Genomic DNA, 26,941 nt, shown 5'->3' on the forward strand with positions numbered 1-26,941 from the left:
AGGCTGTGCAGAGCATGACAAAGACATGGGTCACACCCAGCATGCACCTTTGTGACCCAGCTGGGTCAAAGACTTCTGAAGGAAGTCAAAGACTTCCCATTGGTTTATGCTCCAACACATCCCCCTAAAGCCACCTCCCCTGTCTGCCATGGAGGTGGCTGTGGGAGAGTAGCCAGGCAGGGAAGCAAGACCCATGAGCCACAGAACACCCAGAGAAGACAGAAGATGACCTCTTCAGGAAAAGGAAGTGTATTGTGCCTCTAAATTCCAAGAACTGGAGAAGGGAGAGACAATAAGCATCTTTATTATCCAAATTCTAGAGGAAATGGCTCTGCATAACAGCAGAATCTAATAGCTGCCAGGGTGGATGAGAAGTCATTCCTGAGGGTAGCCTCCATGCTGGATCTGCACAAGGGCTCTGTGTGTCTTGCGCCTGTTGGATGTCATGCTGACCCCAGTCTGCAGGGGACATAGCTGGCTAGTCCTGGAGCTCCCAGGAGGAGGCCTGGCCACAGGTGCCCCCTGTATACAATTGTGAAGGGAAACCCTTCCTCCCTGGTATGAAAATGACCAAGGCTCCTCGTTGGGCAGAGGAGTGTCCTTGGCTTCATCGGGGCAAGCAGCCGGCCACAGGGTCCGGCCGGGGAGGCACTGGCACAAAGTTCAGGGGGCAGAGCAGCAGCGGACACATCTTCTCATGCTCCTTCAGTGCCTCTGTCAGGTGCTTCAGCTCCTCTGTCAGCTTCCCGATCTCTCTCCGCAGCATGGTGTTTTCTTGCTCCAGGCACTCATATTCCTGGAGGAGACAAAGAATGGGCAACATCATTTCTGATGCAGTGTTCCCTTCCTCCATCCTCCTGTGCTGCGCAGCTTGCCTCCTGCCCATGAAAGCTGTCTCGTTACGCATGTCTCCTCCACCACTCAGATATTCAGGTATTTGTCTATTTGATGAGTGTCTCTCCCCTCCCACTGGGAGAAACTATTTATTGAGGTATAACTTACATAAAATAAAATGTATCTATTTTAAGTATGATCCAGTGAGTTTTGACAAATGTATACACCTGTGTTGATCAATACACAGAACATTGCCATCACTCCAAAAAGCTCCCTCATGCCCCTGTGCAGTTAGTTCCTCCAAATGCTGATGTGCTTCCAAAGATCTCTGTTGGGTTCACAGCTATACTCCCAGCACCTAGAACAGTACCTGGAACACAACAAACGTTTGTTGATTGCACTAACAAACAAACGAAAACATCCCTTGCCTTGGCTTTGCTCCAGCACTCACCTGTTCAGTGTCCTCCCCATCAGAGTTTACAGAGGCGTAGAACTGCAGGGGATCAGAGGGAAACCTTAGCCCAATCCACACAATGTAGAAACCATCCATATCCAACTTGTTCTGGGCACTCCTGCCCTCAATGGACAGACTGTCATTTCTGGGCTGCTCTACCAGAAAAATCCTCTTTAGGGGCTGGGCATAGTGGCTCAAGCCTGTAATCCCAGCACTTTGGGAGGCCGAGATGGGTGGATCATGAGGTCAGGAGATCGAGATCTTCCTGGCTAACATGGTGAAACCCCGTCTCTACTAAAAAATACAAAAAGAAACCCCGTCTCTACTAAAAAATACAAAAACTAGCCGGGCGAAGTAGTGGGCGCCTGCAGTCCCAGCTACTTGGGAGGCTGAGGCAGGAGAATGGCGTAAACCCGGGAGGCGGAGCTTGCAGTGAGCTGAGATTGCGCCACTGCACTTCAGTCTGGGCGACAGAGCGAGACTCCGTCTCAAAAAAAAAAGAAAAAAAGAAAAAAGAAAAATCCTCTTTGCTGGGCATGGTGACTCAAGCTTGTAATCTCAGCACTTTGGGAGGTCAAGGTGGGAGGATCACTTAAGGCCAGGAGTTTGAGACCAGCCTGGACAACACAGTGGGACCCCATCTCTAAAAAAAATTTTTTTAATTAGCCAGGCATGGTGATGCACACCTATAGTCCCAGGTACTTGAGAAGCTCCGCCAGGAGGATTGCTTGAGCCTGGGATTTCGAGGCTGCAATAAGCCATGATTACAGCACAGCACTCCAGCCTGGGTAACACAGAAAGATCCCAACACAAAAAAGAAAGAAGAAAGAAAGAGAGAGAGAGGGAGGGAGGGAGGGAGGGAGGGAGGGAGGAAGGAAGGAAGGAAGGAAGGAAGGAAGGAAGGAAGGAAGGAAGGAAGGGAGGGAAAAGAAAAGAAAAAGCTCTTATTTGTACTGATCCAAACTCTCCCACTTTCAAATGTACCTATTGGGCTTGGTTCTATTTAATAGAACCACACCTAGTAGATCCAATGCTTTTTTCAACATCGCACTTCTTGAAATGTTAGGATACAGCCCCGTACCACTTCCCTTTACGTATTCTCTGAACTCAGTTGTCTCAGGTCCTCTGAGTTCCTTGCATCAGGCTTTTCTTTGCCCTTCTGGGGACCCTCACCAACACACACTCCAATTTGCCAGAATATCTCAGAAAATGTTGCTCCCAGGATGCAATGCATGGTTCTGGAGACCATGCCAAGGGCAAACGTGTGGCAGTGACCTCTCCTGTGCTGGGCCCAAGCTGCTGAGGATTCTCCCTGAGCCTGCAGAGAAATGCAAGATCTGTCTGCCTGTGTTGCTTCTTTGTCTGTCCTTGGATGATGATGGATGCTACGGGGCTTAAGGGTAGGGTTTTACATCCATCTCCACTGAATTTCATTCCTTATTTGGACATCTTCCAGCCCAGCAAAATCACAAAATCTTTTTGAATCTCAATTGCATTGTCTCATGAATGATGATAGCACACAGCTTTAAGCCATCCACTAACTTAACATGCAGGTCTTCCTTTTCTTCATCCAAGTGATTAATAAGTTCTACAATAAATAGCCAATAGCAGAGCTCTACGGCATGCCAATAGAGACCCTCTCTAGGCTGGCAATCTCATTTAAATCTTGCTGAAATGTTTTCATTCATTTCTAGTTTATAGTAAGGCTTTGTTGTATCATGCACACCATGCATTTCCCAAGCTCAGGGCCCAATTGTGTTACTCTTCACACTTTCTGAGTGGTAATTTTTTTTTTTTTTTTTTTTTTTTTTTTTTGAGACAGAGTCTCGCTCTGTCGGCCGGGGCTGGAGTGTAGTGGCCGCATCTCAGCTCACTGCAAGCTCCGCCTCCCGGGTTCCCGCCATTCTCCTGGCTCAGCCTCCGGAGTAGCTGGGACTACAGGCGCCTGCCACCTCACCCGGCTAGATTTTTGTATTTTTTTGGTAGAGACGGGGTTTCACCGTGTTAGCCAGGATGGTTTCGATCTCCTGACCTCGTGATCCGCCCGTGTCGGCCTCCCAAAGTGCTGGGATTACAGGCTTGAGCCACCGCGCCCGGCCCTGAGTAGTAATTTTAAGGGAGTATCACTAGAGAAATCTGATCTTATAGCCCTCAAAGACACATGCAAATACACAGAGTCACACATGTGTCCACAAACACACACACTTCATACACACTCACACACACTCTCGCACACATACACACTCACACACACTCATACACAGCCACACACGCACACAGATACACACCCACACACTCACACACGTCTGCAAACACATATTCACTCTCATACACACACTCTCACACACGTACACACTCACACAGTCACACAGTCATACACACATACACACACCTCACACACTCAGTCACACACACTCACAGACTCACATCCACACTCCACACATTCACTTTTACAGAAGCACTCACACTCACGCACACTCCACGCTGCAGCTGGAAATGCCCTTCACTTTCAAGTAAAATGGAAAGTACATTTGAATAGTTCCAACATGTTAACGTTTTAAGTAGATTCCGAAGGACAAGCCCTCTTCCTTTGGTAGAATATTCCAAGCTGCCTTTCTACATATACTGAATTCCACAGCAAGAGGCTCTGAGCTTCGCAGCTTTGTCTCTGGAAGCCGTGTGCGCAGCCCTGTGGCCTGAGGCTTCCCTGAGGTCCCCTGCCCTCCCCAACCCCTGCTCAGAGTCGTCAGAGCTTCCCGTCACAGGTGCCCCACGGGCCCCTCATCTGCCTTCTCCACAGGGACTTTCTCTTCCAGGATTTAAGCTTTACTTATAAACCAGCTGAGGGACTTTTATTGAGCTGAGGGAATAACAAGAAGAGAAGAAGTCGAAATCTTTAGGTGAGACCAGTCCTATGAAAACAAAAAGAGGAGCGGGGAGGGAAGAAAGAAGAGGCCAGAGAACACCGAATAGCAGCAAAAGGGGGAAGAAATGAAACCCACCTCAGACCCAGAAGAAATTCCTGGAGTAAACGCAAACAAAAAGCAAGCAAAGAACATTAAACCCTTCATTATTTCCAAAAATATGACCCGTCTAGCTCTAATTCTGCCAAGTTCCAAATCCTTTGCTACACGAGGGTTTGAGGTTGCTGTACTCCCTCTCTGGGTATTTGCCGGGACAGTTTCAAAGCAGACACCTAAAAATTAGAGGTGGTGAAATCACTGTGGATCCCAGTTCTGCCTCAGAAATGAAGCTGCCTACGGCAGTGGATCTCAAGTAGGGCAACTGTGGCAGTCAGCAGGGGACACTGGCAGTGTATGGAGACAGTCTGGGTTATCACAGCTGGTGGGGGGTGCTACTACATCATGTGGCTAGAGGACAGGGATGCTGCTCAACGTCCAACAGCAGAGAGGACAGATCCCCAACAACCAGGAATTATGCTGCCCCACGCATCAACAGTGTTGAGGCTGAGAAACCCTGTTCTGGGCATCTAGGAGCAAGTGACTGGGATCAAGGGGCTGCCTTAGGGATACGCAGGGTCCAGGGTGCCTCTGAGGCTAAAGACAGGATCAAGGACCGGTAAAGAAGTGAGTACCAGGGAGCAGAGATGACAACTACAGTGATAAGGAAAGAAGTAGGAACAGGTCACCAGGAGGCCACAGCCACACACAGACCCCATTTCACAAATTAGAAAACTAAAGCTCTGAGAGGTACAGTGACTTTTCCAAGGTCACACAGACTTGGGATCTGACTCCTAACTTCAAGGTCAACTGCAGCTCTCTTGTAGCATCAGCAATTCTGCGTTTAGTTGGCAGGGTCTGGGTCCAGATTTCCCCATGATGGTTACCAGAAGTCAGAGGCTGTAAGATCTCAGTACTTTAGAATAAGTCTACTCCCAAGCCTTCACTGATGCACTTCCCAGCAGAAAAACTGTGTTACCAGCAAGGGCTGTAAAAATGAGTGTCATAATCAGTTTCTAAGCCACATGGGTGCTGGCATGAAGCCTCCTCTTAGAACATGCAATATCTGAAAAAGCCATGGTGACACACAACACAATCACATTGCCCAAGTCATTCATCAGTTTGTGACATTTGGGGCTCCTCAGGATGGCACTGCTGCTTTCCTTTTCTGACTCACAATTCTTTCTCAGTCTTACACCTTTGGGGTGTCTGGTCGAACCAGTCTGACCCACTTCTGAGCCACCTTTCAGCCTGGGTGAGAGGAGACCCTGCCTATTCACTTTGGTTCTCATTTGTCAGCGTGGACTTTGGCATGCGCCTAGTGTTCAGAGATGAATGCAGGTCGAAATCCCCACGGGAGGTGTGAGCCGGTTGGAGGGATGATTTGAAAGCCCACAGTGAACTCTGAGGTCTGCAGACACATGTTAAGAACCGCTTCTCATCACCATAGTCCAACGGCCAGCAACCACTGCCCAGAAAACTCTACGTGAAGGGGAACCCCAGCCCCTGCCTCTCTGGCTTGGCCTGTGCAGCCTCTTCCCCCATCCTCCCCTCCACAGAGGTCTCGCCTTGACGGACACTCCTAGGCATTTGGAGATGGAGAACAAGGAGGGGAGGGAAGTGGCCGAAAAACTCCTAAGAGCTGCAGTTGGAGCAAGTTTCTCAGGGCGTTGGAGGCAACAGAGGCTCAAGTGCCCACTTGAGCAGCACATACACTAAAATTGGAATGATACAGGGATTAGCATGGCCCCTGAGCAAGGATAATATGCAAATTCATAAAGTGTTCCATATTTTTTTTAAAAAAACCAGGAAGACCAAAGAGTAAAACACAACCCAAAAAACCAGAGGCTCAAGTGCAGGTGGAGTATGTGAGTGAGGTGAGCAGAGAAAAGTGGAAACTCTTGTTGCCCAGGCTGGAGTGAAGTGGCGCGATCTTGGCTCACTGCAACCTCCGCCTCCCAGGTTCAAGTGATTCTCCTGTCTCAGCCTCCCGAGTAGTTGGGACTACAGGCACACGCCACCATATCTGGCTAATTTTTCTATTTTTAGTAGAGATGGGGTTTCGCCATGTTGGCCAGGCTGGTCTTAAACTCCTGCCCTCAGGTGATCCACCCACCTCAGCCTCCCAAAGACCTTGGATCACAGGCATGAGCCACTGTGCCTGGTCAAAAAGTGGAAACTTTAAACACGTTTGCTCCAAATATCCCCCCTCACGATATGCAAGAAATGCAACTAAAGAGCTTGAGTTACTTTGAGATATTCAGAAATGCAATCCCTGCAGTGTGGGATAGAGGAACAGCTGAAGAAAGCCCTTTTGATGCACCACAGTCTCCAGGGAGCAGCAGGCAGTGGTTGTCAGTGGCTGTTTTCTGGGCCCTCTGGTGTCTCCCAATGAGCTGGCGTCACTCCAGATTTGAGGAGGAGATTCCTATGCATGGTGTCCCCATGCTAGATTGGCCTGGGAGGTCCAGGGGTCCTAAGGGGCTGTCATGGCCAGAAGCAGTGTGCAAGGCGCTCTGTGCTCAACTCACTGGAGCTTGGCAAAAGGGTTCTTTACACCATTTTTAAACCAGATACCTTGCCTCCAATAGTAGATTTAATCATCCAATGATCCCTACAGCTACAATGCTTTCCTGGAAGGAACAGGGAAGGGATTACTCACATGGTGAGTAATGATTCAGTTCAGAAATGATGTTCCTCTGGTTCTGCAGAAGGTTTGGGATATATTTCCATTTTCCTAAGCCAGTTGCCTGCTTCCTCACACCGACTTGTGACCAGCGACACTTGTGTGGAGCTAGTGAAGCTAAGGTGAGGGCTACAGCTCTGGGGTCTGTATATAGGTCCTAGCCTCTTTGACCTTGTGTTTCTCAATAAAACTGGCCTTGCTGAGGTGATCTGCCAGTGGTGTGTAATCCTGACCCATTCCTTCAGCCCCACAGAGAGACAGGCGAAGGGGGTGCTCTTCCATGGAGGGTCTGGGCTTCAGATCAACCTGCCCCATTTCTGGAAAGGGCAGCTGGCATGACTGTCATGCAACACAGTCTCTGGGTTGGAGAACAGGCCAGGGACCCTACAGAAGGGGTCTCCACCCCACAGTTCCAAGAGGGATCAGATAGGGGTAAACGTGGCACCACTCTGAAGTTCCCAGGCACCTGGTTCACTCGGTTATCAAATGCAGCAGTGACAGAAAGTGCGAGAGAGCCAACGCTTCATACAGGTACTTTTCTTGATACTGTGGTAAAGTTCTGTATTTACATTACCTTCCGTGGCAGGCAGCATAATCGATCCACCCCTCACAGAAGTCTACATTCTAATCTCATGAACCTGTGACTATGTCACCTTACATAGCAAAAGGGACTATGCAGATGTGATTAAGAAGCGTGAGATGGGGAGATTATCCTGAATTATCCAGGCAGACCCAATGCAATCCTAAGGGTCCTTGTAAATGAAAGAGGGTGTCGGGGAGTCAGAGAAGATGTGACAATGGAAACAGCACCAGAGTATTGCAGCCTGAGAAAGACGCAACCGGCCATTGCTGGCTCTGAAGATGGAAGGAGACCATAAGCCCAGGAACACTGAAGCCTCCGGAAGCTGGAAAAAGCAAGAAAACGAATCTTCTCCAGAACCTCCAGAAGGAAGGCAGCCCTGCTGCCATCTTCATTTTGACCCAATGTGACCCACTTCTGATGTGTGACTGCCAAAACTGTAAGACAGTGTAAGATAGTAAATTTTAAACCACCCAATGTGTGACAGTTTGTTTCAGAAGCAGTAGGAAATTAACATCCCTTCCTTGGGAAATTCTAAGTTTCCCACCGACAGGCAAGGCATGAGATCTTCCTCCTCTTTTTGTGACCCAATGGCAATGCTTGGTATTTGTGAAATGGATCTACTTGACCATGCTCCATGAAAGATCTTGTCCAAGATCTTGTCCTCTGGATACATATTCAGTCCAGACTTACAACTGATGTTTTTAAAACTAGTTTTTAAAAATATTAATGCACCTGGCTGGGACTAGGAGCTTCTTCAGGAGTAATGCCTTGGCCATCCAGCAGCACACGTGGTCTGAATATAGGGCCACGCACTAACTGGGAGCCACAGGTCCCCTCTGGGGGCTATTTTGGTAACATGATGCTAGCATCACAATTGCTTCAGGAGCAATGGGGAAGAAAGAAAGGAGGCAAAGGGCATTACCATTCTTCTGTGGAAATTCTTCAGGATGAAGGCTGGGAGGGACCTTCCATGACACTAGTCTAGAGATCCCAGCCTCCTTCGAGGGCCCAGCCTTCTTACTTCAGGAAAGAATCTGACATTTATGATTTATGCCACACTGTGAATTTATATCAGAAGGTCACCTCTCTGTGGAGTATGTGCATTCTAAATTTGTTCTTTGTTCATTGTTAGAGTTTAAGATTGCCCTTTTCCTCTCTTCTCCCCAACACACCTCAGAGTCTTCATGTTGCCAGTGCCCCAGAATGGCCTTGCTGAGACAAGCATGGCAGGAGACCTAGCACAATGCCTCATGCCTGTAATTCCAACACTTTGGGAGGCCAAGGCAGGTGGATCACTTGAGTCCAGGAGTCTGAAACTACCCTGAGCAACATGGCAAAACCCCATCTCTACAAAACTACAAAAATGGCCGGGCGCAGTGGCTCATGCCTGTAATCCCAGCACTTGGGAGGCCCAGGCGGGCGAATCATGAGGTCAGGAGGACGAGACCAGTCTGGCCAACATGGTGAAACCCCGTCTCTACTAAAAATACAAAAAATTAGCTGGGTGTAGTGGCGGGCACCTGTGGTCCCAGCTACTCGGGAGGCTGAGGCAGGAGAATCTCTAGAACCCAGGAGGCAGAGGTTGCAGTGAGCCGAGATTGTGCCACTGCACTCCAGCCTGGGCAACAGAGTGAGACTCTGTCTCAAAACAAACAAAACAAAACAACAGACAAAATTAAGGGTAGAGGTTGGAAGATTGCTTGAGCCTGGGAGGTGGAGGCTGCAGCAAGCCATGATCATGCCATCGCACTCCAGCCTGGGCAACAGAGCAAGATCCTGTCTCAAAAAATAAGAAAGTATGGCAGGAAAGAGCTAAACTAAAATCTTTAATTATGCACACCAACCCCGACAAAGACAAGAACATGGAACGGTGGCCCATTCCAGTCAAAAAGATCCTCGGATGCTTTTGAGGCCAGTTCCTGGTATGGAGCAGCCCCAGGTCCCAACTGCAGGATTATGCAGGTGTACGCATGAGGGTGGAGGGAAAAGGAATGGCTTAGGATAAATCCTAGGCTTCTGATTTGAGTGATAAGAAACATGGTTCGCTCCATTAACTACAGTTTGAAGACAATGAGAAGAGAAAGTCTCTGGGTAAACGGATAATAACACTCTTTTATGGATGTGGTACATCACAGCAGCCTGCAGTGGACCCATGGGGAAACAGCTCAGCAGACGCTGAAGTTATGGGGTCTAGGGTCCAGGACAGAGGGACTGCCTGGAGTAATCAATGTTGGGAGCTGATGCTGGGAGAACAGATTAATAGATTAAGTCTCCCAGGGTGAGAAAAAACAAAGGGCAGAGTTTGAAACACTCGTCACCACCAACATTTAAGGAAATAGAGGGTAGAAGGCTAACAAAGAAATGGAGAAAAGAAAATTGGTGAAGAGGATCAGGAAAACTAGGAAATGTGGTCTTTTAGAAGCAAAAGAGGGGAAAACTTTAAGAAGAGATGGGTCCAAAGTGTCAAATGTTCTAACAAGGTAAAGGATGATGAGACCAGAAAGAGGGTCCTGGATAGGGCAGTGCCAGGGCACAGGTGGCTGCAGTGGGAGCAGCTTCTGTAGGGGGTGTGTGTGTGTGTACACATGCACGTTGGGTACATGTGTGGATGTGTGTGTCTATGTGCGCATATATGTGTGTCAGGTGGAGAGGAGGTAGCAGAAATTAAATCACAGAAGATTGGGGAATAACCAGGAACCGGGGACACAGAGACAACAGGTGTAACTACTCTTTTTTAAGAAGCAAGGATGTTAAGGGATTGCTTTGGAGGGGAAAAAAAAAAAGCAAAACAAGAAGCAAGGATGTAAGGGAAGGAAAGAAATGGAGCAAGAACTTGAAAGTGAATCAGGGTCCAGAAGAGGCTTTGTTTTGTTTTATAATGAAAGAAACTTGAACATGAGAAGCACCTGGTGGATGAGGGAGAAATGAACATGTGTGTGAGCAAACAGTGAGAACACTGGGCTGGAAGGACCTGGCAGAAATTAGATATGAGTGTTGCTGAAATCGTGATAAAGAGAACAGTGATACCAACACCCCCACTCCCGTGCAAGGGCAGAGGTGGTGTGGCTCTCAGGTGGCTTGTCCCTACGACGGTCTCACCTCATGGAGCTTGTCAGCCTTCTGGGTCTGCTTCTTCCGACTTCTCTGAGCAGCAACTCGGTTTTTTTCTCTCCTTCGGACCTTCCTGTCGTCATCCTCAGGGCTCTGGGGAAAAACATTGGGTGGGCGTGATGTCATGGCCCCTCGCCTTACCCTTCTCTGCCCTGTCTCGTCACTCAGCGTTGTTCACAGAGCTTCACCATTTGCTTTGCAGTAGACAGCAGCACTAGTTGCTACATCAATGGGCTCACAACAGCCCCTTGTCCAGGAGCACTCACCATGTGAGTGTGTGAAGTGTGTGGTGTGACTGCTGTTTAAAAGATGAGGAATAAGAAACTCAGAGGGGTTAAGGACCTTGCTCCAGGTATTACAGCCACCAAGTGGGTGAGTGGGAAGTGGAACTCAGGTCTGTTGGTCTCCAAACCAACGTTCATAAACCTCTAGCCCACAGGGCGTGTGCCTGGAAGAACTGTGGTGTCAATGTTGTCCATCTGAGACTGGAAAGCTGGGCGGGGGCAGGGGGTGGTGGAGAGATCTGCTATCTGGAACTTGCTGTTTGCTAGTCCTTACACCACCACGCATGAAAGGTACTTTTGATGCTGCATGCAAATCATGATTACACTTATAACTAATTGCAACCACATAACTCTACCAACACACCAAATGATCTTAAACCCCACTGACAATGTACTCATTTGAACAATGTTTGGCTGACATTTTGTTTCAGAGTCAGAGTGAATCAGAAAGCAAATTTTTGATGTGTCTTGAAAGCTGTTAGCTATATGTAAGATTTAACCAAATTCAGTCAAATCCCTCAAGAGTGATCATGAAACAGGCAGGCGGAAAAATGTACCGACCGTGGTAAAAACACTTCAATCAGTTATAGAAAACATGAAAAAGTAGAGCAGTATTTGCTTTCTAGAACCCCATGAGAAGACACCACCAAGCGGGAAAAATACCACACTTACAGAGTTAAGAGCCAAGAGGTACAAATACAGGAAAACCACTCAGTTATTAATATTCATGGATGCAAATATTAATAACACAAAAATGGATATTTTCAGTTATCATTTGATCTTGTCCTGTATTCCAAATAAGACACACATCTTCCCAAGTTACTGCAGGTAAGAATTTTTTATAACGGTATAAAAAGGAGAAGAATAAATAACATACATAGCAAATAGAAGCTTAAGGGAACAGAGACAAAGTATGAAAATACAGTCTTCTAGAGAGGCAAAGAAGTCTTGATAAACAAAACCAGAACATTACAGGGGAACATGTGGTTAGAAGACAGCTCTTTAGCTTTAGAATCACACCGATCCTAGTTTTGTCTCTTAGTGTCAACATGGCCTTGTGTAAATGGTTTAAATTCTCTAAATTTTCAGTTTTCTCATTTATTGCAGGCATAATTCATTCATTCTTTCAATAGGTATTAACTGAGCACCCACCATGTGCCAGACACTGTCCTAGACACTGGGGATACAAGCCCTAAACAAAGGGTCAGTGAACTCTGCAGACTTGGTGCTAACAGCCTAATGTTTAGGATTGGGATACGATGAAATGAGATTTTGTCCTAAAGCTCCCAGCACACAGTATGTCCTCAAGAAGTTATCTGCCTTTGTTGAAGTTGCTACTTAAAAAAAAAAAAAAGTATTCTGCATAGTGCTTTTCATGCCTCTGCTCTCCGTAATCAAAAAGTCACTAGCACAAGAAAGCAGCCTGCCTACTGCCCTTGGGGAGCTGACTCTAAACTGGACTCATCACCATGATCACACCTGCCAACCCAGCAGAAACATTTAGTCAAGACAGAAAGAGGTGAGCAAAAGTTAGAGATAGTATTACGTTATTAACCGTATCTGATTCAGTCTCAAAGATCCTGAGAGAACGATGTTATTATATTCATTTTACAGATGGGGAAACGGAGGGTCGGAGAGGTTAAACAAATTGCTCAAGGCTGCTCAGCCTGTGTGTGGCAAAGCCGAAGCCCAAACTCAGATCTCTGTGACACTCCAGCGTCACCTGATGACATGTGCCCGGCGCTGAATTGGGAAGGTGGGGAGTAAGGATGAAAAGACCCAGTCTTCGTCGTAAGGCAGGTGGCCAAGACCCAGGCAAAGTTTCCAGATGGCCGTCCCTGTGGCCAGCCTGGTCTGTTTCCTGAGTGCTCAGCTGTAAACGTTGCTAGGGACAGCGAACTGGGAAGGGGCAAAGGGTTTCCACCAGCTGGGGGCGGAGTCGGCCCTTTGTAGGTCCCCCCGCCCAGGCTGACCAGTCCCGCTTTCTCCATTCCCTCGGCAGCCCACCCCCGGGGAAGCCCGGAGGGGCTACAGGCGCGGGCAGTGGGGTGGTAGTCGCTGGCTGCGCGAGGATGGGGCGGCCCCCAGGACAGTGCGGAGCCCACGTGCCGGGGAGCACCGGCCATGCCCGGCCCAGCCAGGCGTGGGCGCCCTCGGGCTTCTCCTCCCAGAGGGCGCAAGAGCTGGCGCAGGAGCCATTCCAGGCGCCGCGGACACTGTGCGCACGCCGGGGTCACTGGCTCGCCCCCACGCGCCCACGCCTGCACGCCCCCACACCCCCACGCCCCCACGCCCTTACCTCTGCTTGTCTCCGGCCGCTCCAGCAACCTCTGCACCTCCGCAGTCACCACCACGGAACTCCGGCACCCACCTCCTCGCCCCCCGCGGCGCGCCGGTTCCCTGCACCCCACGACCCTCCTTGAGCCTCCGCCCTCTACCTGCGGCTGCGGCTGCGGCTGGTTCCCGGGCGCCGCGACGCTCCTCTGCAAGACGCTGCCGGCGGCCGGGAGCCCTTGCGACATGCCGGGCGCTCCTCCGGCCCGGCCCGCCAGCGCGCCCTGCCCACGGGGCTGCCTACAGGCGCTGTCCCGCCGCGGGCATCCTCGTGCCGCACGCACGGCCCCGCGCCAGTCCCGCCCCCTCGGGCTTCCCGCTCTTCCAGCTCCTCCGCGCGTGGGCCGGGTGTCCCAGCGCACCAGTCCCGGCAGCGGTCCTTCCCGTCCCACGTCTGCCCCGCCCTCCTTCTCCCACCCCCGCCTCGTTTCCTCCTCTGCCCGCCCTCTCTCCGCACCTCGGGGTCCCAAATCCACCCCTGCTGCGACTTTCCGCCGGCGCCCCGCGCTTCGTGGAAGTCACGTGGTGGCTCTGAAACCCCGGAGGGAACGCGAAGCCCACCCACGCGAGGCGACGCCCCGGCGGGTGGGGGCCAGGGGGGCGCCATGCAGCCTTTGGGGTCCTTCGGCCGCTACCAGGGAAGTCAGGTTGAGAAACACAGTGGGTGTTTTGGGGTCGGTGGTTTTTTCCCGGTCCCATCGCGGCATCTTCCTGCGTCTCAGCCACGCCCTGCGCCCGCCCCCCGGCGCGGGGGTCACAGTCCCGGGGCACTTTCTCCGCGGCGATCAGTCATCCGGGTGCCACTCTCGCTCCTCCAGCGGCCCCGGAGCCGCGGCTCTGGGGCGAGGACGGCAGCTTCACCGAGTCCCACCGCGCACCCCGAGCCACGGGCGCCCCAGACAGAGAGTGCCTGCCCTACAGAGAGTGCCTGCCCTTCTCGTCCCCGGTCCGCCGGGCTGTGTGAGGGAGCGAGGCGGGGCGGCCCGAGGGTGAATTCCCGGAGCGGAGTGTGGGCAGGGGGAGGGTGTCCCGGACAGAAACGGTGACGGGCTTCCCTGAGAGCGAATCTGCCACGTGGGACGTCACTAGTGACAGGTTTGGGGATCTGGACCCGCCATGCCACGGTTAAATGGCTCAGATCCTTTTTCTCTTTCAAGATTTATCCGCTCCTGCCAAACTGGGGACCGGGTTGAGATAGGGCAAGTCCCTGTCCACCTGCCTACCCGTCAAAAGATGCGAAGCCAAGACAGTTACACGTGGTCCTAGCAAAGGAAACACTAGCGGCCACAGGCTGCGGTCTGCATGCTGTGAGCACCGGGAACGATAACCGCGATTCGGGATGGGCGGGTGGGAACCAGACCAGAAGGGCAGAAGTGCCTACCAAGTGTGGTCGCTTGGGTCTTCAGGTTTGTGGCCAGCAGTGGGCATGGGGGACAGGCATTTCCGATGCCTTTTTAAATCTTAAATGAGTGCACGTGCCCCCCGCCAGGATTTAAGACCCACTCTTGCAAAAGCTTTGAGAGAACTTGAGTGAACTTGGCTTCCTGGAGGCCAGCAGGAAAGCAAACTGAGATTCTTGTCTGTGTGATCAGAAGCTTCGGCCAACTGAGAGTTAGGGAGGAAGACAAGAGGGTGGACGCAGCCCTTTAGAGGTGCAGCGCCACGCTCACTCCACACCAGCAAGGCTGCGCAGCAGAGCCAGCACTACGCTGGGTTATCTGCCCGGATTAATCTTCTCATCTCCGTTATTTCATCACTCAGCTTAATTCGTGGTTGCCCCAGGACTATTTTGCATCCCACAAGGTACCCACACAAGGTCCTTAGCATAGCACTCCACATACACTCAACGGGTGCTCAGTATATGTATTGCACTGGGTCAGCTGAGAGCCCTCATTCCTGATGCACTAAAAGGACTCTACTGAGCTAGGAAAACCTCTGGGTCAAGGAGTTATCATTTCCGGAAGTGATTTCATTCTCCAGTGTTGTTTATGCACGGAAAGGGCAAGGTAGAAACACCTCGGGAACATTCCCGTGCACTCCCATGCTTTATTCTAGTCATACCCACTTTTCTCACTGAACATCACATTTTAAGTCCTTTGGGGCTGCTTCTTCCCTGTCTCTCCCCAGGGAACCTGGAACCATGCCCCAGCACACACGAACTCTTTATATAGGCATAGTCTACTGTCTTGTGTTATACAAGGGTTTCCTCAAATATATTTAGTCTTGGTTAACTAGTTAGCACTTAGGATAGAGATCAATGTAAAGATCATATATCAAAATGAATGGATTAAATAGCTAGATACAGAAATGAAAATCAGAGAGCCAAAGCAGAATTAAATTCTTATTTAAGTCACGGAAGCATAGGCAACATAGTGAGACCCCCATCTCTACCAAAAATTAAAAGAAATCAACTAGCGGAGTGTGGTGGTGCACACCTGTAGTCCCAGCTACTCAGGACGTTGAGGCAGGAGGATCACTTAAGCTCAGGAGTTTGAGGCTGCAGTGAGCTATGATTGCACCGCTGCACTCCAGCCTGGGCAACAGAGCAAGACCTTATCTCAAATAAATAAAATAAAATAAAATAAAGTTGTGGAGACAAGACAAGGAGAGGATTTTAAAAGAATACATGTAATAGGAGAAATTGACTTGATAAGATCTGAACTGTATAAAAGGGCTAAATTGTTTTAGATGATAGTATAACCAGAAATGTAAAACAGATTGAATAAATACAGTGCATATGAGGAAGGGTTAATATACAGCCCATTAAAAAAATAAGAATATTGAGACAACCCGCAAAGGTAAATTGCAGAAGGGACATGAAATGGCATTTCCCAGCAGAAGAAATAATCAAGGAAAATAGATATAGGAAAATACATATTAAAATAAGAATCCTTTTTAAATTAGCAAAATAAAAAGTAGTAATATCAAATGCTGGCGAGAGTATGGTGAAATTCGTACTCAAACGTTTCACTGGCTTCATTGTAAATTGGCACAAACCTGCTGGAAAGCAGTTTTACTCTCACTTTCAAGAACCATAAAGGAGTCATCACTTTTGACTCAATTTTCCTACTACTAGAAAATCATCCTAGGAAGATCATTGAAAATACTAGGGAGAGAAATACTATATGCACTAAAAGTTCATAATAACGTTTTAAGAGTGAAAAATGTAAGCAACATAAATGTCCAATTATAGTTGGATGGCTAAACAAAATATGTTATTGCCACAGGATAGAATGTTATGCATCTTTAAAATTACAAGCATGCAGGCTGGATGCAGTGGCTCTCGCCTGTAGTCCCAGCTACTCCAGAAGCTGAAGTGGGAGGATCATTTGAGTCCAGGAGTTCAAGACTGCAGTGAGCCATGATTGCACCACTGCGCTTATTGCACCACTGCGCTCCCGTCTGAGCAAGAGTGACACCCTCTTAAAAAAAAATTACAAAAAAAAAAAAAAAATTACAAACATGCAGACAAATTTGCCACATGGAATGTTTATTTGATCTGAAGTAAGAAAAAAATCAGGATACAAAAAGTACATATATGACAGGAACAGCATGTACGAATGTATGCATGAGAAAAGATTGGAAGAAAACGTACCCTGATGGTAGCCTTTCTCGCATAATGTTGACATTATAATTTCTTTTACCTGTACTTGTTGAAAAATTGTTTTTATTTTGTTAGCATCTTAAAGCATTTCATATGTATAAGTGATATAAATATATTTATATGGCACTAAGCTCATTGACCACACCAGAATGCCAGCACTTCTCTGATCAAGTGGTTTGCTCTAGTAACAGACTTCTCCTTGCTTTTCTGTAATATTTTCTGGTTTTATTCTCTTTAGTCAGAAGGAGAAAAAAATGAAGAAAAGATAAAGAATAAGCATTTCAAATGTCTCCTTTTCTTCTACCTTTTATTTTCTTTTAATTTGTATTATTTTCCTTGAACCGGGAAGAGAAATTGTATGATTTGGCAATTTCTGATTAATACCACAATTACCCTGGATTACATCTTTGGGAAGGCGGGGAGGAGGTGCCAGAGGTTTATAGCTCAGTGACCAAACCCTCTGGTGATTCACTTCACAAAAGACAGCTCTTTATAAAAATGCATCACTCCAGTTCTAGCAAACTGTCACTAGTTCACCTTTGCTCTTCTCTTTTAGGAAAACTGGCCTTTCAGTCATTGTACTCTCATTGCCCTTCCTTAGAAGGTGGTCCTGTGGGCTGCTGGTGGGGATGGAGAATATAAAGCTGAAGGCAGAATCCGCTGTTTGCCTGAAATCAGCCACTGCGTGTCAGGCCCTGTTCTAGGCACTGGGATACAGCAGTGGACAAAAAACCATTCACACCTCCCGGAGCTCTCGTTTCAGCAGAGGAAGGCAGACAATAAACAAAATTTAGTAGTGTGTCTGAGGGTGGTACATTTTATGGCAGAATACAAAGCAGGGAATAGGGACTAGGTGTGGGGAGAGGTGCATTTTTGAACAGGGAGGTCCAGCCAGGCTTCTGTGAAGGAGGTAAGAGAGGGAGCCCTTTGGATACCTGGAAGAAGTGGTCCAGGCTGTACCAACAGCAAATGCAAAAGCCCTGTGAAAGCCTGCCTGGCTACTCCAGAAACTGCAGGAGGCTCATGTGGCTGAAGTCGAGTGAGGAAGGGGTGGAGGCCAAGAGATGAGGTCAAAAACGCAGTAAGAGCCAGGTCTTGCGGAGCCTCCTGGGCTACTTGCTTTTACTGGGCATGAGATGGAAAACACTGGAAGCCTTTGGGCTGAGGTATGACGTGATCTGACTTGAGTTTTTTATGAGATCGCTTTGGTCGCTGTGTTAAGAACAGACTGAGAGGGGCAAGGAAAAAACAGGAAATGACAGCAATAATCCAGGATAGCTGGGATAGGGGCTTGGAAGATGTTGGGAATGGAGAGGCCGAGGCAAATTTGCCAGGAAGTTAAAGAGCTTAAGCTTCCTGGCACCTCACTTACACAGGCCCCTGTTACGACAGCTCAGAAGGGGCCGTAGCAATGTGTCCACATGTTTTAATAAAATTCGCAAAAACAGGATATTTAAATCGTAAGCTGTGAAGGCCACTGTTTTTCACCCCAGCATCCCCCAGTCTCTTCATATCTAGTGGTATTGCAATGGCTATGGACACTTGAGGGACCCAGCAAAGGAAAGTTTAATCAGATACGTTAATATAGTAGGGTATGTGGGTTTCAGGAACTCCTGTATACAGTCACATGTTTGCTACACATTTTGTATGACCGCCAGAAATATTCCAACTGCCCACTGTGCTAACTCACTCGACAACATCTATTGTACTAAGACATAAATATATCCTACACTGCCCTGCACCACACATATATGTATCAAGGTGGTGGAGGGGAGCCCCAGAAGCAGTCTGTGAAAATCCTTCAAATCAACATACGTGCTAAGTTCTAAACAGAAGATTCATTTCTTGTTTGCATCTAGTCAAAACCAAATTATCTCCTGTCGGGAATGAAAGCAACAATACAACTTATACAATTACAAATTGCATTTTGAAAAACCCAGAGGGTTTTTTTCTTTGTTATCTGGAGTTGCATATTTGAAATTTTAACCGCTATTGGAAACGTGTTGTGAAACATTTGTTAATATATGAAGAACACCATCCTTTTTCATCTCTAAATGTATGTGTGTGTTAAAGAACTGAAAGAAAAAACATATGTAATTAATGAAATGTAAGAAAGAGCTAAGGATAAACAATTAAAATCAATAGAAATATGTCTGATATTAATAAAAAATTTGTAACATATTTCAGATTATACTAGAAGCACTGGTTTATTCAGAGAAAAAGATAAATGTCAAATGGAAGCAATGAACAGGATTTTGGGTTGTCTGATGATTCGATAATGAGGAAGGATGGATCATATAAACACAATGGGAAAATACTTACAATTATTACTGCTCTCAGCTGAAATATTGACACTGATGAGGATAATACCAAGCTCCTAATATGCGAACACAATGAGGACATTTATAACAAATTGGTTAATGAGTGTCATCAATTCTAAGCATATTTAAAATGAATCCCTGGAAAAGAAAAATATGAAATACCCTGAAATGTTACAACTCATAAATAAAAAAAGTAATAGAGGTTTTTTCCAAATCTGACAATTCTTTTTGTTTGTTGTTGTTGTTGTTTTTGAGATGGAGTTTTGCTCTTGTTGCCCAGGCTGGAGTGCAATGTCATGATCTCGGCTCACCACAACCTCCGCCTTCCAGGTTCAAGCGATTCTCCTGTCTCAGCCTCCTGAGTAGCTGGGATTACAGGCATCAGCCACCACACCCAGCTAATTTTGTATTTTTAGTAGAGACAGGGTTTCTCCATGTTGGTCAGGCTGGTCTCGAACTCCCAACCTCAGATGATCCGTCTGTCTTGGCCTCCCAAAGTGCTGGGATTACAGATGTGAGCCATAAGGGTCCATATTTTTAGGATACTTGGTCATACCTAATAGTACAATCTAGAATCAATTGAAAAGCATAGAGAAGAAAAAGATTCTCCATAATCCAAGCATCCACACAGAGATAACTGCTAATATTTTATTGCATTCCCACTTTTTTCTCTGCAAGTATATACTACATATGTACTTATATGCATGAAATCATACTCTAGGCCAGGCACAATGGCTCACGCCTGCAATCCCAGCACTTTGGGAGGCCGAGGCAGGTGGATCACCTGAGGTCGGGAGTTCGAGACCAGGCTGACCAACATGGAGAAACCCCATCTCTACTAAAAATACAAAATTGGCTGGTCATGGTGGCACGTGCCTATAATCCCAGCTACTCGGGAGGCTGAAGCAGGAGAATCGCTTGAATTGGGGAGGCAAAGGTTATGGAGAACTGAGATCACGCCATTGCACTCCAGCCTGGGCAACAAGAGCGAAATTCCATCTCAATAAAAGAAAAGAAAAGAAAAGAAATCATACTCTAAGCTACTTTTTCACTTAGTGTTATAGAGCATATTTTCATGACAATAAATATACATCTGTCATTATTTTAAATATGCAGTTTCCATAGCAGAGATATGTCATAGATGGTCTAGGTCCTTACTATTCTGTTTTTAATTTTTACATATGATGAAACAACATTGTTAATATCATTGTACTCACATATGTCTGCACTTGTCTGATTATGGCCTTAGGGGTTTTTTAAAAATTATTTTATTTATTTATTTATTTATTTGAGATGGAGTCTCGCTCTGTTGCCCAGGCTAGAGTGCAGTGGCACAACCTCTGCTCACTACAACCTCTGCCTCCCAGGTTCAAGTGATTCTCCTGCCTCAGCCTCCCAAGTAGCTGGGACTACAGGCACCTGCCACCATTCCCGGCTACCTTTTGTATTTTTAGTAGACAGGGTTTCACTGTATTGGCCAGGGTGATCTTGAACTCCTGACCTTGTGATCTGCCAGCCTTGGCCTCCCAAAGTGCTGGGATTTATTTATTTTTTTGAAATGGAGTCTCACCCAGGCTGGTGTTCTGTGGCATGATTTTGGCTCACTGCAACCTCCACTGTCTCCTGTTCAAGCAATTCTGTCTCAGCTTCCCGAGTAGCTGGAATCACAAGCACGTGCTTTCACACCCGGCTAATTTTTGTATTTTTAGTAGAGACGGGGTTTGGACATGGTGGTCAGGCTGGTCTCAAACTCCTGACCTCAAGGAATGCAACCTCTTCAGCCTCCCAAAGTGTTAGGATTACAGGAGTGAGCCACCACACCCAGGCAGGCATTAGGTTTAATCACTAGGAATAGAATTGCTGAGAATAAGGAATATTTGTATTTTCAAGGTATTGGACACATATTACCAAATGGCCTTGGAATTAAGAGTCCTGCCAGTACTGTGTGAAAATCCTACTAGCTAATTAGGTAACATTTTTAGGTGGGCTACATTTCAAGATCAGAAGAACTCAACTTGTTTCTCAGATCACTTGTTGAATCTTGATGAAGGAGAAGAAAACAGGAACAGATAAATACACGATGGGGACCTCCCCACCCTCCGCCCCCATCCAACTTCCACAGGCAGTTCTACATTGACTCCCTGAGGCTGTGACCCTGGAGCCCAGGATTTCCCAGGGGGCAGGCAACCCAGGCTGACTCTCTCAGTTCTGCAGCCTAATCCAAAATGCATCACATTTGCTCCATCCAAACTTCTTATCTGGCAGGCTTCTCTCTCCCACTTTCACAGAGGAAAGACTAGGAAGAAAGCAAGTCAAACCTGGGTGTTCGTCTCACCTCTGCTAAAGAATGGCGGAGGGACTTCGGGGAGAACACTTAATCACATTAGGTCAGGTTATTATCCTCTTACTTCTATGCATTGCATTGGCTATGGAAAAGCATAAAGGAAAAAAGAAAAATCTGAAGGAGAAAAAAGTGGGTGGCGGGGGGGAAGAAGACAGTAAAGAAGGTATTCATGGTGGGATGCCAGCAAGTGACTCTACCTGGGCCATAGAAAGTTCTGGAATAGAGACTGGGAAGTTTAAGTGACTGGTTCTCTATCCTGGTGTTCTCCCTCTCCCTCCTTCCCTCTGACCCTCCCCCTCCCTCTCCTTCCCTTTCTCTTTCTCTCCTTCCCTGTCTCCAAGGAGACTGACCTTTCTCCTGGGCCTCTCCTAGGATATCCCACCAACATCCCAGACTCAGCATGCTCAGCATTAAGTTTATTATCAAACCAAATACGCTCCTCTTCATGCACCATCCCAGGGACCTGTGCCAACGGCTGCCCACCACCGGGGCAGAGGGCATGGCCACATTTTCTGCGGACCCCACACTCAGTCTCTATAGCTACGGCACCTACTCTGGGGCTGAGCCAGGTTTTGTGGGGCCTAAAGCCGATACTACCAGGGGCCGCCTGTTTAAGAAAAATCATTCAAATCTAGATATTCAAATCAAATGTTAAGTAGAATGAAAAAACAAATCTTAACAAAATATTGCAAATATAAAATTCCATAAGATTGCATACTTTTTTTTCATTAATGGTTAACACACTCCACTGTGTCTGTTTTTGGCTGCGCACTCTTTGAACACCTCTTCACATAACAATGCTTTCGAAAGTTATTTTTATAGAGAGAATAGAAAGATAACTCTTGTGATTGATTACAATTGTATTTTTGATATTCGAGATTACATAAATCATGTGATTGATTCTACCCAGAGATATGCTTGCTATTCACTCACCAAAATTCAGGAATTCTGATCAATGCTGTTTTCTATGATTGCCATCAAAGAGTATATACAGGCCAGTCACAGTGGCTCACATCTATAATCTCAACAGTTTGGCAGGTTGAGGCAGGAGGATTGCTTGAGCCCAGGAGTTCAGAGACCAGTCTGGGCAACAAAGTGAGACCACATGTCTCCAAAAAAAAAAAAAAAATCAAAAACTTACCCGGGTGTCGTGTGGCACACAACTGTGGTCCCAGCTACACAGGAGGCTGAGGCAGGAGGATCACCTGAGCCCAGGAGGTCAAGGATGCAGTGAGCCGTGATTGCACCACTGCACTCCAACTTGGGTGATAGAGCAAGACCCTGTCTAAAAATAAAATGTTTTTAAGTATATGCATTTATAATTGTATCAGCTACATTGTCAAGTGTATCCCAGACAACTGAGAACTTTTTTGCTGTTTAGGCTTCCATGAGAACAGAATCCTAGGACAGGCGTGGTGGCTCATGTCTGTAATTCCAGCACTATGGGAGGCGGAGGCAGGTGGATTACTTGAGGTCAGGAGTTCGAGCCCAGCCTGGTCAACATGGTAAAACCCCGTCTCTACTAAAAATACAAAAATTATCTGGGCATAGTGGCAGGTGCCTGTAACCCCAGCTACTCAGAAGGCTGAGGCAGGAGAGTTGCTTGAACCTGGGAGGCACAGGTTGCAGTGAGCCGAGATCATGTCACTGCACTCCAGCCTGGGCAGCAGAGTGAAACTCTATCTTAAAAACAAAAAAAACAAAAAAACCCAGAATCCTACATTTTTACGTAGCTATTAGAAGCCTCTGGCACCAGCTAACTTCCACCACATATATTTCAAACCTCCACTGCCTGCTTACTTCTGGCTTTGGCACTGCAGGACACGTTCATATCCAATCATCTCTGGCCCTGCACCTGGCATCTCCATGCCAGGTAAGTTGGCTTGGTGTGTCAGTGTGTCCAGAATTGGTGGATTCTTGGTCTCACTGACTTGAAGAATGAAGCCACGGACCCTCGCGGTGAGTGTTACAGTTCTTAAAGATGGTATCTGGAGTTTGTTCCAACTCCAGATGTTCAGATGTGTCTGGAGCTTCTTCCTTCTGGTGGGTTCGTGGTCTCGCTGCCTTCAGGAATGAAGCTGCAGACCCTTGCAGTGAGTCTTACAACTTATAAAGGCGGTGTTGACCCAAAGAGTGAGCAGCAACAAAATGTACTGCAAAGAGCGAAAGAATAAAGACCCCACCCTGTGGAAGCAGACCCCAGCCGGTTGTCACTGCTGGCCTCGGCAGCCTGCTTGTATTCCCTTATCTGGCCCTACCCACATCCTGCTGATTGGTCCATTTTACAGAGCGTTGATTGGTCCACTTTACAGAGAGGTGATTGGTCCGTTTTGACAGAGTGCTGATTGGTGCGCTTACAATCCTTGAGCTAGACACAGAGTCACAGAGTGCTAGTTAGCTAGATACAGAGTTAGCTAGATACAGAGTACCACTTGGTGTATTTACAAACCCTGAGCTAGACACAGAGTGCTGATTGGTGCATTTACAATCCTTGAGCTACACACAGAGTCACAGAGTGCTAGTCCTCCAAGTCTCCACTAGGTTAGCTAGATACAGAGTACAGATTGGTGTATTCACAAACCCTGAGCTAGACACAGAGTGCTGATTGGTGCGCATACAATCCTCCAGCTAGATATAAAAGTTTTCCAAGTCCCTATCCCGTTCAGGAGCCCCACTGGCTTCACCCAGTGGCTCCTGCACTGGAGCTGCAGGCGGAGCTGCCCGCCAGTCCGGAGCGGCACCTACACTCCTCAGCCCTTGGGCTGTCAATGGGACCAGGCGCCACGGATCAGGGAGCGGCGCCCGTCGAGGAGGCTCAGGCCGCGTGGGAGCCCACCACAACGGGAGGAGCTCAGACTTGGCGGGCTGCAGGTCCCGAGCCCTGCCCCGCTGGGAGGCAGCTAAACCCAGAGAGAATTTGAGTGCCGCACCCGGGCCAGCAACTGCGGAAAGCCCCTCACTGCCCTGGGCCCGCGGCATCTTCTGGCGGCTGCGTGTGCGGGGTCCGCGGAGCACGAGCCCGCGGGAACTCGCACTGGCCCGCGAGCGCGGCGCGCAGCCCCGGTTCCCACCTGCGCCTCTCCCTCCACACCTCCCTGCAAGCAGAGGGAGGCGGCTCCAGCCTTAACCAGCCCAGAGAGGGGTTCCCACGGTGCCATGGCGGGCTGAAGGGCTCCTAAAGCGCCGCCAGAGTGGATGCTGAGGCCGAGGAGGCGCTGAGAATGAGGGCTGCTAGCACATTTTCACCTCTCATTAGGAGTATGTATCCTGGAAGCTTCGCTTTCACCGGTATCCTAGCAATAGCAACTGTACTCCCAAGTGAAACCCAAACTCACTGCATACCAATTCAACTCCCCTTCACTCTCAAAAATGCCCATGGCCACCCATGCCACCTGCCCTGAAAGAATATATGTCAAAGGGAAAGCTGGAGTGGAAAGAGACAGCAGTCTTAATTCGTTGTAGTCAAAGTATCGTTCTTTTGCAAATTTTGCAAGAGTAATTTTTGTCCCAGTGCCTGGAAGTGGCTTTAAGTGATGGATGGGCTGAAGCTTAAACATTAGTAGCTTCACAGTGAGTCCATCTTCACTTCTATCTTCACAACATCTGTATTCCTCTTCCTTTCATCCCCGTCCTTCCTTCCTTCCTTCCTTCCTTCCTTCCTTCCTTCCTTCCTCCCTTCCTCCCTCCCTCCCTCCTCCTTCATCTGGGCCACAGCAACAGCCCTGTGACAGGCCTTCCTTCTGCTCTCAAGGGCCTCTGGACCGTCCCAAATTTGTCATGTGACTCCAGTGTTTAAAACCCTTCCATGGCTCCCCCTTTGTCGCCAGGATGTAGCCCAGCAGCTCTGCTTGGCCTCCAAGGCTTTCTCTAGAGACTTTCCCTTCCCCGGACTCGCCTCACCCTCATGCTCATGAAATAGAACGACTGCTTGGGAACCTCCAGACCTCGTCAAGATGTCTCTACTCTCTATGGCTTTTGTTTTTCTCGGTCCCTCTTGTTTTCTCTGCGCTTATCTCTTCCCCACCCCAACTCAGTCAGCTTCATGAACATGTACTCCTCTTTCAAGAAGAAGTAGCTTCAACATCTGTCCCTCCAGAAAGCTTTTCCTTGACAATCAGGTAGAATTAACCACATATTTCTTTTTTCCACTACTCTACTTTGTTATAAAGTTTTTAAATTTTTCTTTTTATTTAATAAGAAATATATGTGAAGGAAGCAAGTACAGAAAACATTTTTTAAAAATAAATATGTTAATGCATTCCCAGAATAAAATGGAATTTATTATAGATAAATTGAAAGTGATCAGCACTTTTTTATTTTTTTGAGATGGAGCCTCACTCTGTTGCCCAGGCTGGAGTGCAGTGGTGCAATCTCAGCTCACTGCAACCTCTCCCTTCCGGGTTCAAGTGATTCTCATGCCTCAACCTCCTGAGTAGCTGAGACTACAGGCGCCCGCCACCAAGCCCGGCTAAACTTTTGTATTTCTAGTAGAGATGGGGTTTCACCATGTTGGCCAGGGTGGTCTCGAACTCCTGGCCTCAAGGGATTAGCCTGCCTCGGCCTCCCAAAGTGCTGGGATTACAGGGGTGAGCCATCGTGCCCAGCTATGATCATCACTTTCAATTCTGGTCATTAATTTGGTGTGTATCCTTCCAGATTTTATATTATATATATATATACTCCTCATTTACAAATCTGTCTCCTCCTCCCAGGTTACAAACCGTATGAGGAAAAAGCAATGTCTTCATTACGTTGGCCCCTCCCAACCCAGTGCTAGCTGTGGTAATAACCAGCACTAGAAATGATGGCATTGAAGCACAGACAATTTAAGAAACTTGCCCAGTTTACCCAGAGAAGTGACTGGGCTGGAATTCAAACTCAGACAGAGCATGCACTTAATAAAGTTTTAATTGGTCGATAATGAATACATAGTCATGTTGCAGTAAATAACATTTGGATTAGTAGAAGAGTTACCCCAAAAAGAGGTTCAGCACATACTATCAAAGTACACATGAGAATGTTTAATGATTTCTACATGCATCATGGTGGCATACTTCATTCAAAAATTAAGAAATTATCATTATATTGTTTTTGAGACAGAGTCTTGCTCTGTCGCCCAGGCTAGAGTGCAGTGGTGGGATCTCGGCTCACTGCAGCCCCCGCCTCCCAGGTTCAAGTGATTCTTGTACCTCAGCCTCCTGAGTTGCTGGGATTACAGGGGCGTGCCACCACGCCTGGCTAATTTTTGTATTTTTGGTAGAGATGGGGTTTGCCATGTTGGCCAGGCTGATCTCGAATTCCTGGCCTCAAGAGATCCACCCTCTTCGGCCTCCCAAGGTGCTGGGATTACAGGCATGAGCCACCGCACCCAGCAATAACTTATTTGTTCTTATTTCCCCCAATTTTGTTTCTAAGGGAGAGGCACC

At 47.7% G+C, this 26,941-nt stretch overlaps 1 protein-coding gene and 1 non-coding gene across 3 annotated transcripts; one reads left to right on the forward strand and one right to left on the reverse strand.

The window, feature by feature from the left end:
- Positions 1 to 235: 235 nt before the first annotated feature.
- On the reverse strand, positions 236 to 14,127 carry BATF3 (basic leucine zipper ATF-like transcription factor 3). 2 transcript variants are annotated; one of them, XM_023203792.1, is made up of 3 exons: positions 13,704 to 14,127; positions 10,617 to 10,721; positions 236 to 796 (listed from the first exon to the last, which is right to left on the reverse strand). In XM_023203792.1, exons 1-3 carry the CDS (start codon positions 13,851 to 13,853, stop codon positions 608 to 610), a joined length of 444 nt encoding a protein of 147 aa, XP_023059560.1. In that variant the 5' UTR covers positions 13,854 to 14,127; the 3' UTR covers positions 236 to 607. The 2 variants fall into 2 exon arrangements, with proteins under 2 accessions (XP_023059560.1, XP_023059562.1); XM_023203794.1 differs by lacking the exon at positions 13,704 to 14,127 and adding an exon at positions 13,351 to 13,630.
- Positions 5,940 to 6,043, forward strand: LOC111537166. The gene has a single exon (XR_002729927.1). It is a non-coding gene; the product is annotated as a U6 spliceosomal RNA (small nuclear RNA).
- Positions 14,128 to 26,941: the final 12,814 nt, after the last annotated feature.

Source organism: Piliocolobus tephrosceles, chromosome 1 (genome assembly GCF_002776525.5).
Source record: "Piliocolobus tephrosceles isolate RC106 chromosome 1, ASM277652v3, whole genome shotgun sequence".
Taxonomy (NCBI): Eukaryota; Metazoa; Chordata; class Mammalia; order Primates; family Cercopithecidae; genus Piliocolobus; species Piliocolobus tephrosceles.